At 42.8% G+C, this 17015-nt stretch overlaps 1 protein-coding gene across 6 annotated transcripts in view; it reads right to left on the reverse strand.

Annotated features, from left to right (window-relative positions):
- Positions 1-17015, reverse strand: part of CACNA1H (calcium voltage-gated channel subunit alpha1 H) — a 410611-nt gene that overhangs the window by 104428 nt on the left and 289168 nt on the right. For all 6 annotated transcript variants that reach the window (XM_083152776.1, XM_083152780.1, XM_083152775.1 and 3 more), the window contains one exon: positions 12817-13211. In XM_083152776.1, coding sequence (XP_083008902.1) covers positions 12817-13211 — 395 coding nt within the window. The remainder of the gene's footprint in view (positions 1-12816; positions 13212-17015) is intronic.

Here is a 17015-nt window from a genome sequence, read left to right on the forward strand (position 1 = left end):
GCACAGTGCCCACCCAGAGATGATCCCACCTTTGACCGGCTATTCAAAGTCAGGCCGGTCATTGATCATTTCAGTGCCAAATTTGAAGAGGTGTACATCCCTGAAAAATTTATTTGTATCGACGAGTCCCTTATACATTTTAAAGGAAGGGTTAAATTCCGCCAGTACCTTCCCAGTAAGAGGGCAAGGTATGGCATAAAAATGTATAAGCTGTGTGAAAGCACCTCAGGGTACACCCACAGGTTTAGGGTTTATGAAGGGAAGGATTCAAGAATTCAACCGCCAGAATGCCCCCCCTCCCTCGTAGGTGTTAGTGGGAAAATTGTCTGGGATTTAGTGCACCCCTTCCTGGATAAAGGTTATCACCTCTATGTGGATAACTTTTACACTAGCATCCCCCTGTTTAAGGCCCTTGGTTCAAGAGGTACAGCAGCTTGCGGTACTGTGCGCAAGAACCAAAGAGGCCTCCCAAAAACGCACATTGCCCAAGTAATGAGAAGGGGTGAAAGCAGGGGAATATGCACCGAAAATATGTTGTTGGTCAAATATAAGGACAAGAGGGATGTCCTTATACTGACAACAATTCACGGAGACAGTACCACCTCCGTCCCTGTACGAGGTACCAGTACCCACACCTCAAAACCTAATTGTATCCTGGATTACAATAGGTACATGGGCGGAGTGGATCTTTCAGATCAGGTACTGAAGCCGTACAGTGCCCTGCGGAAAACAAAAATCTGGTACAAGAAGGTGGCCGTGTATATCATCCAGATGGCACTGTATAACGCTTACGTGCTATTCCGTTCTACCGGCCAGAGGGGGACATTTATGCACTTTCAAGAGGAAGTCATAAAGGGCCTAATATTTGGGAACCAGCAGGCAGAGGGCCCCAGTACTTCTAGTACTGGCCCCCGTATTGTACCAGGGCAGCATTTTCCTGATGAAATCCCCTCCACTGGAAAAAAGGGCAGGACACAAAAAAGGTGCAAAGTTTGCTATAAAAAGGGAATAAGAAAGCAAACTATTTTCCAGTGTGACACTTGCCCCGACAAACCCGGCCTATGTATAAAGGAGTGTTTTAAATTATACCACACATCTATGGAATATTAGGTTCATAATTTCACCGTGCTTCGGGGGTCTTGCTAATGCCACATAGCACCCACCATTCATTCCACCAGAATCTGAGCCGCAAAATCCAAAAATCACTCCTTCCCTTCTGAGTCCTGCCATGCACCCAACTGGTATTTTTTGGTCACATGTGAGGCATTGCCGTACTCGGGAGATATTGGGGCACAGATTTTGGGGTGCTTTTTCTCCTTCATACCTTCTGAAAATGAAAAATTTTGAGCCAGAACTGCATTTTTGTGTAAAAAATGTAATTTTTCTTTTTCACTGCCCACTTGTATCAAAATTGGTGAAACCCCTGGGGGTTTTAAATGTACACTATACCCCTAGATGAATTCCCTGAGGGGTGTAGTTTTCAAAATGGGGTGACTTGTGGGGGGGTTCCACTGTATTGGTGCTTGGGGGGTCTTGCTAATGCGACATAGCACCCACCAAAATTCCACCAGAATTTGTGCTGCAAACTCCAAATATCACTCCTTCCCTTCTGAGTCCTGCCACTTTTTGGTCACACATGAGGCATTGCCGTACTCGGGAGAAATTGGGGCACAGATTTTGGGGTGCTTTGTCTCCTTCATTCCTTGTGAAAATGAAATATTTTGAGCCAGAACTGCATTTTTGTGTAAAAAAATGTAATTTTTCATTTTCACTGCCCACTTGTATCAAAATTGGTGAAACCCCTGGGGGTTTGAAATGTACACTATACCCCTAGATGAATTCCCTGAGGGGTGTAGTTTGCAAAATGGGGTGACTTGTGGGGGGGTTCCACTGTATTGGTGCAACATAGCACCCACCATTCATTCCACCAGAATCTGTGCTGCAAAATCCAAAAATCACTCCTTCCCTTCTGAGTCCTGCCATGCACCCAACTGGTATTTTTTGGTCACATGTGAGGCATTGCCGTACTCGGGAGAAATTGGGGCACAGATTTTGGGGTGCTTTTTCTCCTTCATACCTTCTGAAAATGAAAAATTTTGAGCCAGAACTGCATTTTTGTGTAAAAAATGTAATTTTTCTTTTTCACTGCCCACTTGTATCAAAATTGGTGAAACCCCTGGGGGTTTTAAATGTACACTATACCCCTAGATGAATTCCCTGAGGGGTGTAGTTTGCAAAATGGGGTCACTTGTGGGGGGGTTCTACTGTATTGGTGCTTGGGGGGTCTTGCTAATGCGACATAGCACCCACCAAAATTCCACCAGAATCTGAGCTGCAAAATCCAAAAATCACTCCTTCCCTTTTGAGTCCTGCCATGCACCCAACTGGTATTTTTTGGTCACATGTGAGGCATTGCCGTACTCGGGAGAAATTGGGGCACAGATTTTGGGGTGCTTTTTCTCCTTCATACCTTCTGAAAATGAAAAATTTTGAGCCAGAACTGCATTTTTGTGTAAAAAATGTAATTTTTCTTTTTCACTGCCCACTTGTATCAAAATTGGTGAAACCCCTGGGGGTTTTAAATGTACACTATACCCCTAGATGAATTCCCTGAGGGGTGTAGTTTGCAAAATGGGGTCACTTGTGGGGGGGTTCTACTGTATTGGTGCTTGGGGGGTCTTGCTAATGCGACATAGCACCCACCAAAATTCCACCAGAATCTGAGCTGCAAAATCCAAAAATCACTCCTTCCCTTTTGAGTCCTGCCATGCACCCAACTGGTATTTTTTGGTCACATGTGAGGCATTGCCGTACTCGGGAGAGATTGGGGCACAGATTTTGGGGTGCTTTTTCTCCTTCATATCTTCTGAAAATGAAAAATTTTGAGCCAGAACTGCATTTTTGTGTAAAAAATGTAATTTTTCATGTTCACTGCCCACTTGTATCAAAATTGGTGAAACCCCTGGGGGTTTGAAATGTACACTATACCCCTAGATGAATTCCCTGAGGGGTGTAGTTTGCAAAATGGGGTGACTTGTGGGGGGGTTCCACTGTATTGGTGCTTGGGGGGTCTTGCTAATGCGACATAGCACCCACCAAAATTCCACCAGAATCTGAGCCACAAAATCCAAAAATCACTCCTTCCGTTCTGAGTCCTGCCATGCACCCAACTGGTATTTTTTGGTCACATGTGAGGCATTGCCGTACTCGGAAGAAATTGGGGCACATATTTTGGGGTGCTTTTTCTCCTTCATACCTTCTGAAAATGAAAAATTGTGAGCCAGAACTGCATTTTTGTGTAAAAAAATGTAATTTTTCATTTTCACTGCCCACTTGTATCAAAATTGGTGAAACCCCTGGGGGTTTGAAATGTACACTATACCCCTAGATGAATTCCCTGAGGGGTGTACTTTGCAAAATGGGGTGACTTGTGGGGGGGTTCCACTGTATTGGTGCAACATAGCACCCACCATTCATTCCACCAGAATGTGTGCTGCAAAATCCAAAAATCACTCCTTCCGTTCTGAGTCCTGCCATGCACCCAACTGGTATTTTTTGGTCACATGTGAGGCATTGCCGTACTCGGGAGATATTGGGGCACAGATTTTGGGGTGCTTTTTCTCCTTCATACCTTCTGAAAATGAAAAATTTTGAGCCAGAACTGCATTTTTGTGTAAAAAAATGTAATTTTTCATTTTCACTGCCCACTTGTATCAAAATTGGTGAAACCCCTGGGGGTTTGAAATGTACACTATACCCCTAGATGAATTCCCTGAGGGGTGTAGTTTTCAAAATGGGGTGACTTGTGGGGGGGTTCCACTGTATTGGTGCTTGGGGGGTCTTGCTAATGCGACATAGCACCCACCAAAATTCCACCAGAATCTGAGCTGCAAAATCCAAAAATCACTCCTTCCCTTCTGAGTCCTGCCATGCACCCAACTGGTATTTTTTGGTCACATGTGAGGCATTGCCGTACTCGGGAGAAATTGGGGCACAGATTTTGGGGTGCTTTTTCTCCTTCATACCTTCTGAAAATGAAAAATTTTGAGCCAGAACTGCATTTTTGTGTAAAAAATGTAATTTTTCTTTTTCACTGCCCACTTGTATCAAAATTGGTGAAACCCCTGGGGGTTTTAAATGTACACTATACCCCTAGATGAATTCCCTGAGGGGTGTAGTTTTCAAAATGGGGTGACTTGTGGGGGGGTTCCACTGTATTGGTGCTTGGGGGGTCTTGCTAATGCGACATAGCACCCACCAAAATTCCACCAGAATCTGAGCCGCAAAATCCAAAAATCACTCCTTCCGTTCTGAGTCCTGCCATGCACCCAACTGGTATTTTTTGGTCACATGTGAGGCATTGCCGTACTCGGAAGAAATTGGGGCACATATTTTGGGGTGCTTTTTCTCCTTCATACCTTCTGAAAATGAAAAATTGTGAGCCAGAACTGCATTTTTGTGTAAAAAAATGTAATTTTTCATTTTCACTGCCCACTTGTATCAAAATTGGTGAAACCCCTGGGGGTTTGAAATGTACACTATACCCCTAGATGAATTCCCTGAGGGGTGTACTTTGCAAAATGGGGTGACTTGTGGGGGGGTTCCACTGTATTGGTGCAACATAGCACCCACCATTCATTCCACCAGAATCTGTGCTGCAAAATCCAAAAATCACTCCTTCCCTTCTGAGTCCTGCCATGCACCCAACTGGTATTTTTTGGTCACATGTGAGGCATTGCCGTACTCGGGAGAAATTGGGGCACAGATTTTGGGGTGCTTTTTCTCCTTCATACCTTCTGAAAATGACAAATTTGGAGCCAGAACTGCATTTTTGTGTAAAAAAAATAATTTTTCATTTTCACTGCCCAGTTGTACCACAATTGGTGAAACCCCTGCGGGTTTGAAATGTACACTATACCCCTAGCTGAATTCCCTGAGGGGTGTAGTTTGCAAAATGGGGTCACTTGTGGGGGGGTTCCTAACTTTTAGCATGTTATGGTGCCTAGAAACCTACATGGTGCCTAAAAAATAATCTCATAAAAAGGAGGCTCCAAAATCAAGTAGGTGCTCCTTCTATTATGAAGCCTGTGGTTTGGTCACCGTGCACACTAGGGCCACATATAGGATATTTATGAAAACAAAAGAATTGGGGGAATCAATTTTTAGTCACATTTCTCTAGTAAAATGTACTGTGTTCCTTAGAAAAATGTATTAAAATTGCAAATCTGCAAAAAAAAAGAAATTTTGAAATTTCACCTACACTTTGTTTTAATTCCTGTGAAACACCTAAAGGGTTAACAAACTTCCAAAATGCTGTTTTGAATACTGTGAGGGGTGCAGTTTTTGAAATGGCATCATTTATGGGGGTGTCTCACATACAAGTCCCTCAAAGTCACATCAGAACTGAACTGGTCCCTAAAAAAATCAGTGTTTGAAATTTTCTTGAAAATTTGAGAATTTGCTATTCATATTGTAAGCCTCCTAGTGTCCCAAAAAATTAAAAGGAAGTTGAAATAATGATGTCAACATAAAGTAGACATATGGTCTATGTTAGTTATTCACTATTTTGAGTGGTAAGATTATTTGTCTCACAAGCAGAAAATTTAACATTTTGCAAATCGCTAAATTTTCAATTTTTTCACGATATTTTGGTATTTTTCACAAAAAAACACAGACTGTATCGACGAAAATTTACCACTAACTTGAAGTACAATGTGTCACGAAAAAACAATCTCAAAATCACTGGGATAAGTAAAAGCAAAAAAAAGTTATCCCCACTTAAGTGAGACATGTCAGAATTGAAAAAAAGGGCTCTGTCAGGAAGGCAAAAACAGGCTCTGTCAGGAAGGGGTTAAGATTCATATAAAACTAAATCCATCTGGATGATAAGAACACAAAGTCTCTCTAGATTGCACGTCGCGGTCTATTGTGACTGTACACATTCGCCGCAGATTTGAGTATGAAATGGAAGGGGATGGTGGGGGCTTAGCCATGTCTGCAAGAGGAGCTTATCACAGGCTGGCGAAGAACTGATTAATTAGGGATTTTTTAGATTCCCTAAAGCCGGAAAAGTGAGATGTCCACAGATGTTCTCTATTCGAGCTGATTGGCACCTAAGTCTTAAACGTTTCTGCATTTCTACATGTCATCATTTTATATAGTTATTAAAAACAGAGTATGAAAAAGCCCCCCCTATTGCATTTCCAAAACAGCTGTTAGTTCCCCATTCCGGGACTGAACATAAGCCCGCCCCATGTCTTTTCCTCCAGCGGCATACAGAAGATATAGTCTGCCGCCATGATGGTGACTCATATCTAGCCGACAGTTGTAGGCGAGACTTATTAATCCTTATTTTTGCATGACACGGAGGCCCTTGGCATCAGTGATGGGGATGAGCGCAATCTGTTTCCTCTTGTAATTCTGGCCAGCCAAGGCGACTTTGTTTCTGCAACGCAAAAGTGTTGCATCATTTCTGTCTATATCCGCCATTGACTAATGAAGCATGATGGACTGGCTATTGCTGGGGGATTATCCCTGATGTGCCTGACCACTTGTACCAATGATGCCAGACATTTCTCTTGTTGCTGAGTGGAGGCATAAATTCTTGTACTTCAGAACGGACAGATACATGATGGTTTGCTAGAATGCGTTGGCAGATCTCAGTTATTATATCGGTACAGGTTTAAAACTTGGGTAATCTTATAGTTGCATAAGGGATTATTCTGTTCATATTTGTTCTTCATTTGACTCATGGTGTTGTCTTGACCAACCAACTCATCTATAATATTCCTTTTCTTGGCTTTCCATGATACAGGGTGGGTGAGATATGTTGTGGCCTGTATTCTGTATTCTGAATGTCCATAATGTTGCAAGGCAATACGGGTGCATAGTGATTTCACCATTGGGAAGTGGGTGTGACCAGTGTGGCCGGTCCCCATTGCCAGGTGACGCTAATATACTGAGATGGTATTAGCTACAGTACTTGTGCTTAATAAATTTAAACAGACCGGCATCATCATAGAAATCTATCAGGGATCGATCGTGGCATAATGTGTATGAAGTTCTGCTTGCATAATGTGTATGGAGGTTCAGGTTGTGTGTGGCATAATGTGTAGGGTTTCTGTGTGGCTTTATGTATATGGGGGTTCTGTGTGGCATGATGTGTATGGTTTTTATGTGTGTGGCATGATGTGTATGGGGATTATGTGTGACACATTGGGGGAAATTTACTAAAGGAAATTTGTAAAAAAATAGGTGTATTTGTATTTAGAAATACACTTATTTTTGACATTTACTATCCCGAAAATACGGCAATTCGTATTGATAGCACATCAATACAAATACGAATTGCCGTATTTTCGGGAGAGTAAATGTCAAAAATAAGTGTATTTCTAAATACAAATACACCTATTTTTTTTTTTCAAATTTCCTTTAGTAAATTTCCCCCAATGTGTCTGGGGCTCTGTATGGAATAATGTATATGGGGGTTCTGTGTGGAATGATGTGTATGGGGGTTTTGTGGGGCATAATGTGTATGAGGTTCTGTGTGGAATGATGTGTATGGGAGTTCTGCGTGGCATAATGTGAACTGGGGCACTACACTGTGTTCAACACATTTGCAGTGCTGGCCGTATTTGCACAGAAAATGTTTTAATCACCAGCATATCATTTTAACAATTTTACTGGGCCCCCACAAACCTTAATCCCTCCCTGACTGGAACCCACCTCCCCCTTCCATGCTTGATGCAACATAGCATAGGGCTACAGTTGGGCAAGTCTAAAAAAACACAGGCTGCAGGTGTAACAACAGGTTGCCCTGTATTTGGGGTAGATCCCCATTAGAATGTGAGTAAATTCTGCTGTCCCCCTATGAGCCTCCTGTGTTAGTGCCCTGTTGCCGTGGTATTACTCACAAAGGGCACCCATGGACTCTGTACATCACAAATGAATGCAGTACCAGATGGGCAGACTGCTCACTTGTAGAACATGCTGTCAGGATGTCCCCCGCCCTTATTTACGGCTCATGGCATATAGAGCGCCTCATACAATGACAGATGGGGAACAGGTATTTGATGCCATAAAACGGCAGATGAAAATGCCATGTTTACCCAGCTATAAACATACAACTTGTAAGAGTTTTATGGCACAAGATGATAGTCTGACAACTCCCACTCAACCTTCAAGAATCAATATCAGCCAACGTTTAAATCAATCCCTCCAGCTTGGCGCGCTGCAGCATAATGAGAACCACATCTGTGTAAGAGCCTTTACTATATGTGTTTGTTTTGTCTGTTCGTCTCTGTTTCCCAACATGAATTATTTTCCAAGTTCAACAGGAATCGTCTCCGCTCAAAAGGAAAGACCGAGCGGAGGTGTCTTTGGAGATAAGAAGATGTTTGGTATCTGCATATGTGCAAGTGCGGGTTTGAGCATGTGCAGACCCCGGCAACGAACACTCACCGGTCCGTTCGTTGTGGGGAGGGACGGCCAGGGATGGATGAGGGTGGTGACGGGGAGGGAGGGCCAGTGTTTTATGGGCGTCCCCTTAAAAGCGCAGGGTGTTCCCTTGCGTTCTTGGCCGGGCCGATGCCTGCCGGGGGAGGGGCAGGACGTCACAAGACGTTAGCCACCGACCACATCTTCATTGTAGCGCTCGTAAATAAAATTCGTCAACCATCAAATAATTTATCCTGGTAGCGGAGGCATACAAGGGGATGTGTTTGGTCAGGCAGAATCTCAGGCGCTCGGTAAGCTTACTGAGCCAACCTGAATCAGGGCCAATGTTAGCGCGTGAAGCGGGTGAAACTGTGCAGGTTGCAGGTTGCCCTTTGGCTAAGCGAACTGCCCATGGTATTAGCGACGGGGGATCCACAATTCTCTGTGACCGACAGGAGACGCCTGCATTTTTTCCAACACTCCACCTATCTCCCAATCACTCTGCGTCACACCCCTGTCAGAGCCCTATTACTGTCTCCTGTCACTCTTGTTGATTAATCAATCAATGTCTGCGGGTACTGCAAGGGTTAAGCGCGCACAGTCAGCCCCGGAACCTGGCATATAAAGTAAAATATGACATTGTAATGCGGAAACATTGCTCAGAAGCCCTCTGCAAATTTTCGTTGCACATGAAAGGAAAGAAATGGGCACCTCCACAAACAATGCGGTCATTTAGATTCCTTGCCTGGATGTCTTTAGAAAGGAGACCCAATCAAAAGATTTGCGCATCAAAATGGAAACGGAATCCGAGCACAGGGAAAAGCCTGGAGAAACGCTGCATTTTATTTCCACTTAAAAGCCAGGTCTTTCATTAGCATTTAAATAAAATATGTCTTTTTTCAGCAGAAGCCAAGCTGTGTGCGAAAGCCGCTCTCTGAACAATGCAGAGCTTTAGAAGGCGGCTGGCCCATTAGCTGTGCTCATCTTCCTGCCGTATCGCACATGGGGTATTTGTAGTATATACTAAATGCATGAATTCCGCTGCTGAAAGTGTAGCATGCATACTACAGAGGAACAGGATTCACGCTGTGCTAGGCCACCACTGCTGTGAATGTGAACAGTACAGAAGACATACCTCCCAACAGTCACATTTTTGGTGGGACAGTGGCGCTTTTCAGGCACATTTCCCCATATGTGGCAGATCCAATAGCAGTGCAGTAACTATAGATAATGGGAGTGGTCTTGTGGAGAATGGTTGTGGCCACACAATAGTACCCCCAACTCAAAATAGGCTGCACAGTAGTGTCCCTTATTCACATTAAACCACACAACAATGCCCCTTACACATTTCACCCAAACAGCAATGCCCCTTAGATATTGTGCTTAGACAGCAATACACCTTATACATTAAGCCCACTGCTATATACAGTATATAGGCAATCAAGGGTGGATATGGCAGGCTCTCCGCCCACAGGGGATATGTGCTGTGTGCTGAGCACCGCCTGCACCACCCTAATTACGGCCCTGTCCATTAGTAATGACCAAATTTTGTTATGCAAAATCTACGTCGACCCTTTTTTTGTCATTTCGACCTTTCCCATGTTGACATTTTGTCCATGTCAACCTTTTTAAGTCAACCTTTTTCATGCGCCGAAATTTTGCCTGCCGACCATGAGTAGTCGTCTTATTGACTGTCCACCTTTTGCCTGTCGACCTATCCACCTATACCCATCTCCAGGGCATAATGGTCACACTCCCGAAGGTGCCTTCAAAACTTTGTGCCACTCTCTCTTTCCCAGCATGCATATCACAAATTAAAAGCATAAAAGGCGTAGGTGGGAAACTTCTCAACGCATGGAGAGTGAAAAAGTGGAGAGAGATAAACTACCAACCAATCGCTAACTTGCATTTTTCAAACACAACCTGTAACATGGCAGTTAGTAGCTGATTGACTGGTACTTTTTCACTCTCCACTGTATGTCTTTCCATGATTTGATAAATCTCTCCATACTTCATAAAGATACCGCCCATCTACACATTTTTGGGCTGAAACCTTTAGACATGGGAGAGGCGTCCTATCACTTAGAACAAATGGGAGAGTTTGGACAGAATGAAGCGCAGTGGATATAGAATACAAAAGCACTTACTGCTAACACAAGCTTATCATACTGCAGCTACCTAATACATTATCCAGACAAAAGGATAATATGCAATAAACTCTATTCTGTGTAAAGTACTTATCATAGACAAGATATAAAGAACACCTCCTCAGCAAGTTTCTGGAGTATGCTTGAAGCCACTGTGAAAGGCGACTAGTCTACTGCAGACTCGGATTCCTTTATGGAAGCCTGATCATCTTCCTTTACTGGTGTCCGCATAAAGGAAAGCCAATTAACCTCCGAGATATCAGCGGTTCTCCTATTAACCAGCCCTGCAATATACTGATTAGCACTACTGGAGGAATCCTGCACAGAGCTCGCTCAGACCGTTGGATGGGGGGGGGGGGGACGCAGAAGATGTGGAGATATAAGCACAATGTAACTTAGAAATTCAGCATCAATTAAATAGCTCTGCTGTGACTCTGTGACTCTCTGTGAGTCACAGCATAAAGAGATGTGTGCGTGCATGTATTCTAGGACAAAGTCCCATTCGTGCTAAACACCCAGGCTGGCATTAAGGTTGAAAACACCACAGTAACCTACATATTATCACGAAAACAGTGGAGGCAGCCATTTTGTAGACTAAAATCAGATCCGTGAGAATGCGGCCAACTAAAAATAAAAGACAATACTGAGGCACATTATTGGTAATAGTAAGAGAATGACGATTACTAGGAACATGTGACATCACAGTGGAACACGATATTCATGAGTAGGCAACCTACTAGGAGCATGTACAACACCTGAGGCCCACTATGACCAATATTCATGTGAATGTCGTCTACTAGGAGTAAGTGCTATACTGGGGGACCATCATGTCCAATATTCATGAAAATGTGGTATACTAGGAGTACTTGCTATATCTGAGGACTTCCATGACCAATATTCTTGGGAATGTGGTCTACTAGGAGTAAGTGCTATAACTTAGGAAAACCATGACCAATATTTCTGAGAATGTCATCTTCTAGACATAAGTGCTATAACTGAAGACCATCATGACCAAAATTCAGTAGAATATGGTCTACTACTAGTACATGCTATACTGGGGGACCACCATGAAAAATGTTGATGATAATGTGGTCTACTAGGTGTAATTCCTATACCTGAGGGCTGCCATGAGGAATATACATGAGAATGTGGTCTACTAGGAGTACGTGCTATAACTGAGGGCTACCGTGACCAATATTCATGAGAATGTGGTCTAATAGACATAAGTACAATAACTGAAGACCACTATGACCAATATTCATGAGAATGTGATCTACTAGAAGTGTTATACCTGAGGGCCACCATAACCAATATTCATGAGAATGTGTTCTACTAGGAGTAACTGCTATACCTGAGGACTACCATAACCAATATTCATGAGAATGTTGTCCACTAAGGATAAATGTGCTTACCTGAGATCCACCATAACCAATATTCATGAGAATGTGGTCTACTAGAAGTGCTATACCTGAGGACCACCATGATTAATATTCATAACAATGTGGTCTGCTAGAAGTAAGTACTATACTTGAAGATCACCATGACCAATATTCATTTGAATGTTGTCTACTACAAGTTGGTGCCATAACCGAGGAACTCTATGATCAATATTCATGACATGCCACCTACTAGGAGTAAGTCCCAAACATGAGGACCACAATAACCAATAATTATGAGAATAAAGCTTACTGGGAATAAGTGCCATACCTGAGGCACACCATTATCAATGCTTAAGAGAATGCGACCTAGAAATAAGTGCCGTACCTGATTGACACCATGACCAATATTAGGGAGGCAGAGGTTAATAGAGAGCTGCAATTCCATGCACATTGCAGCATCCTGTGAGGGAACCATACATTATTTTCTTCTTTAAAATGAAATACTCTTTTAATGTCCCTTAATGCTTAAAAAAACATTCCTCAAACGCAAAATTTCCCTTAGCTGTGCGGTAAATACAGTACATCTATCTATCTATCTATCTACCTATCATTGTTAGTGTCAGGTCATCAAAGACCACATCCACAATATCCTGACATCACAACCCTATCCAAAAACAAATGCAACCTACGGTATGCCAAACAACAAAGTACTATCAAAGAGGCGGGGGGGGATTATAATGACTTTAATTGGGGTGTCACTTGATAACCTATCGCTGACAGTGCACACAAAACAATGGTAACCCACTGTTACAGACTTATTTTCACATGTACCCAGTGTAGAGAACATCACCCACCTGCTCATGGTACTCAATGCCCATACTCAGAGTGTTTATCAAGATGGCAATCATGATCCCACGGTTGAAGTACTTGCTGTCTACGATCCTCTTCAAACGGTTGGTGAACTCCTCCCAGATTTTGTAGATCTTATTCCCCCCTTTCTTCTTGAGCTTGGAACGTCTCTGCATCTGGTCCCTTAGGTCTCCATGCCTTAGGTCTTCTGTGAACTCATAAACTCCGTTGGCATCAGACTCGCAGCTCTCAGAGTCGCTGAGCTCCAGCTCTGGGTTCTCCAGGATATTGGCGCAGTAAGAGCACTTTTGGATTTCGCAGATTATCTGGCTGGGCTGGGGGCTCGGCAAGGAACAGGGGACACTTAGGCTGGATAATTTGCTGGAACTTCTACAGAGGCCTAGATGTAGAAAACATAACAAGTGAAAAACAAGAAACACAAGTCTATAACACACAAGCACGCGTTTCACCACCCAAGCCCCAACGGCGATGAGAAGAGCGGACAAAAGATGAAAAGATTTGTTCCCAACAGTGGATGGATAAGACATATTAATGCATAAGCCCCGCAGAATAAGAGTTTGAAAACGGAAAAGCTGCTTAAATGATGAAACGCTACTGGAAACCTATAAATAATTATAATAAAGTTTCAGGAACCTGTCTATTTTAGTGGCTGTGTTAATCCACTATGTACAACATAACAGGAACGGGAAGTCCAACTGGAAAATTAACAAAACTAGAGGAAACCTACAGTATATAAGCCTATTATTGAGGATTACAGTAGGAAATGGCTTGCATTTAGCTAACTAGAAATGATAAATAATAATAATTTTATTTCGATAGCGCTCTTTCTCCAACAGGACTCAAGAATTTCAAATGATAAGTTGTGTACTCACATAATTATTCAAACATAACATTTCTGAGATTAAGATCGTGGATGAAGCATCTTCGGGGATTTTTAGCTATTATTGCAATAGTCTCCTTATTGGCCTTCCCTAATACAGACTCTCACCACTACAGTCCATCATGAATACAGCTGCGAGGCTAATCTTCCTAGCCAGACGTTCATCGTCTGCAAAGCTACTCTGTCAGTCACTTCATTGGTTACCTGTATTCTACCGTACTCAATACAACATTCTTTTACTTAGACACAAAGCCATAAACCAAATTACACCAACATTAGGGGAATGGAGAATTTAAGCTACGGGGAGAGATTAAGCAATTTGGGACTATTTACATTAGTAAAGAGACGTTTAAGGGGGGACATGCTCAACATGTACAAGTATATCAAGGGCCAATATAAGGAACGGTCACACACCCTATTTTCTACTAGAAAGGAATCTAGGACGCGAGGGCATGAGTATAGATTAGAAGAAAAAAGATTTCATTCAGCTAGTAGAAAGAATTTCTTTACGGTCAGAACAGTCAAACTCTGGAACTCTCTTCCCAGAGAGGTGGTAACGGCTGGCTCATTAAATGCGCTCAAGGCAAAGTTGGACAGACATTTACTGGAGAAAAACATCCATGGGTACAAATAAGAAATATAATTTGTCTGTAAAATACCAGAACCTAACAAATCAGCAATGGATATCTATACCAGGTTGAACTAGATGGACGCAAGTCTTTTTTCAGCCTTACCTACTATGTAACTATGTAACATACATTTCTTCTCTTATCTCAAAATATCTTCCAACCCGACCTCTCCGCTCCTCCCAAGATCTGCGTCTCTCATCCACACTCATTACTCGCTCCCATTCCCAACTTCAGGATTTTCTTCGGGCTGCACCCACTCTGTGGAATGCCCTCCCAAGCACAATAAGACTCTCCTCCAGTCCCCAAACCTATAAGCGTTCCCTAAAAACTCATCTCTTCAGGCAAGATTATCAAATTCCAGAACCAGTCACAGAACCTTGCATTCTGGTGGAATCGATGCAATAAAGAATACAGTATCAATCCTTATGTATCAATGCCTATTTCCCTATAGATTGTAAGCTTGCGAGCAGGGCCCTCCTACCTTTTGACTGTCTGTAAATACCCTATTTGTTGTATAACTGTCTCCTTTGTAAAGCGCAACGGAATATGCTGCGCTATATAAGAAACTGTTAATAAATAATAATAAATATTATATATATATATATATATATGTTTGTTGGGGGACAAAATATTTTCAGTGGTCATAAGTGCATGCACGTATGTCAGTGGTAACATGCCCAGTGTGTGTCCTCATTGGAGGTGGTCTCTGCTTTCTGTCCACTGACATGTACTGTATATATATGGTTTCGCAGGCTGTAGTTTGTTCAAGAGAAAGCCTTTGCAAGCTCCATCAGTGTGGTGGGGAAGTGAGTGAAGATATGGGGCTGTGTATTGCAGACAGTGAGTTATATAGTGGTAGTGTTTTTGGTAAATAAGTTCTATGGGGGTCTGTGCCTCTGAAACAGTGTGTTATATGGGGGTAACGTATTTAGTAGAGTAAGTGATAGGGGGTCTTTGTACGGATGGCGTAATGGAAATCATTACTGCCTCACAGCACTGAGGTCACGGGTTCGATTCCCACCATGGCCCTAACTGTGTGGAGTTTGTATATTCTCCCCGTACTTGTGTGGGTTTCCTCCGGGTACTCTGGTTTCCTCCCACAATCCAAAAATATACTGGTAGGCTAATTGGCTCCCAATAAAAAAATTAACCCTAGAATGTCTGTGTGTGCGTGTAGATGTGGTAGGGAATATAGATTGTAAGCTCCACTGGGGCAGGGATTGATGTGAATGTTCAACTATACTCTGTAAAGCGCTGCGGAATCTGTGTGCGCTGTATAAGAAACTGTTAATAAATAAATAAATAATAATAATAGGGGACAGCGGGTTATGTGGGGAGTAGCGTATTTCGTAGAGTGATATGGGGTAGTGTATTTGGGAGAGTGAGTAATATGTGAGCTATGTATTGGGGACAGTGAGTGATATGGGGGTCTGTGTATTGGGGACAGTGAGTTATATGGGGGTAGCATATTTGGAAGATTGAGTGATATGGGGGTCTGTGTATTGGTGATACTGAGTTATGTATATTGGGGTAGGGTACTAGTGAGTGAGTAATATGTGGGCTATGTATTGGAGTCAGTGACTTAGATAGGAGGAATCATATTTGGGACAGTAAGAAATATGGAGGTAGCATATTTTGGAGAGTGAGTTATATCGAGGGCTGTGTCTAGGGGACAGGGAGTGATATGGGGGAATTATATTGGGAAGACTGAGATATGTTGGGGGCTGTGTAAAGAGGACAGTGAGTTATATGGAGGAGTATTTGGGAGAAAGAGTGATATGAGGAGCTGTAAGTATATATTTCCTTACCTTGGTAGTGCCGGAAACAGCATACTAGTAACATTATATTATCAGTACTCCTATGGCCTAAAACACAATGCTAAAAATCACACTGTACAGTATGTGTAATATAAGGAGCTTATAGGCATCACCCCTGAGGGAAGGAGAAACATTGGAAAAGCAGAAAAGTGCATTGAAATTTGTTGACTTTTAATTTTGTGAGTTTCTGCATAAATAAACGGCACCCTTGAGGGAAGGAGTTTATAGGATTCACCCCTGAGGAAAGGAGCTTATAGGTTCCACCCCATAGGATAAGAGCTTATTGGTTCCACCCCTGAGGATAAGAGCTTATACTGTAGGTTCCACCCCTGAGGGTAAGAGCTTAAATGTACCAACCCTGAGGGTAAGAACTTATAGGTTCCACCCCTGAGGGTAAGAGCTTTTAGGTCCCACACCTGAGGGAAAGAGCTTATAGGTTCCAACCTGAGGGAAAGAGCTTATAGGCACCACCCATAAGGAAAGGAGCATATAGGTGACATCCATGAGGGAAGAGGCTTATAGGTGACACCAATGAGGAAAGGAGCTTATAGGTTCCACACCTGAGGATAAGAGCTTATTGGTTCCACCCCTGAGGGTAAGAGCTTATAGATTCCACCCCTGAGGGTAAGAGCTTATAGATTCCATCCCTGAGGGTAAGAGATTATAGGTTCCATCCCTGAGGGTAAGAGCTTATAGGTTCCACACCTGAGGGTAAGAGCTTATACTGTATCCCTGAGGGTAAGAGTTTATAGGTTCCTTCCCTGAAGATAAGAGCTTATACTGTAGGCACCACCCCTAAGGAAAGGAGCTTATAGGTTCCACACCTGAGGATAAGAGCTTATAGGTTCCATCCCTGA

This window comes from Crinia signifera, chromosome 7, assembly GCF_055691185.1.
Source record: "Crinia signifera chromosome 7, ASM5569118v1, whole genome shotgun sequence".
Taxonomy (NCBI): Eukaryota; Metazoa; Chordata; class Amphibia; order Anura; family Myobatrachidae; genus Crinia; species Crinia signifera.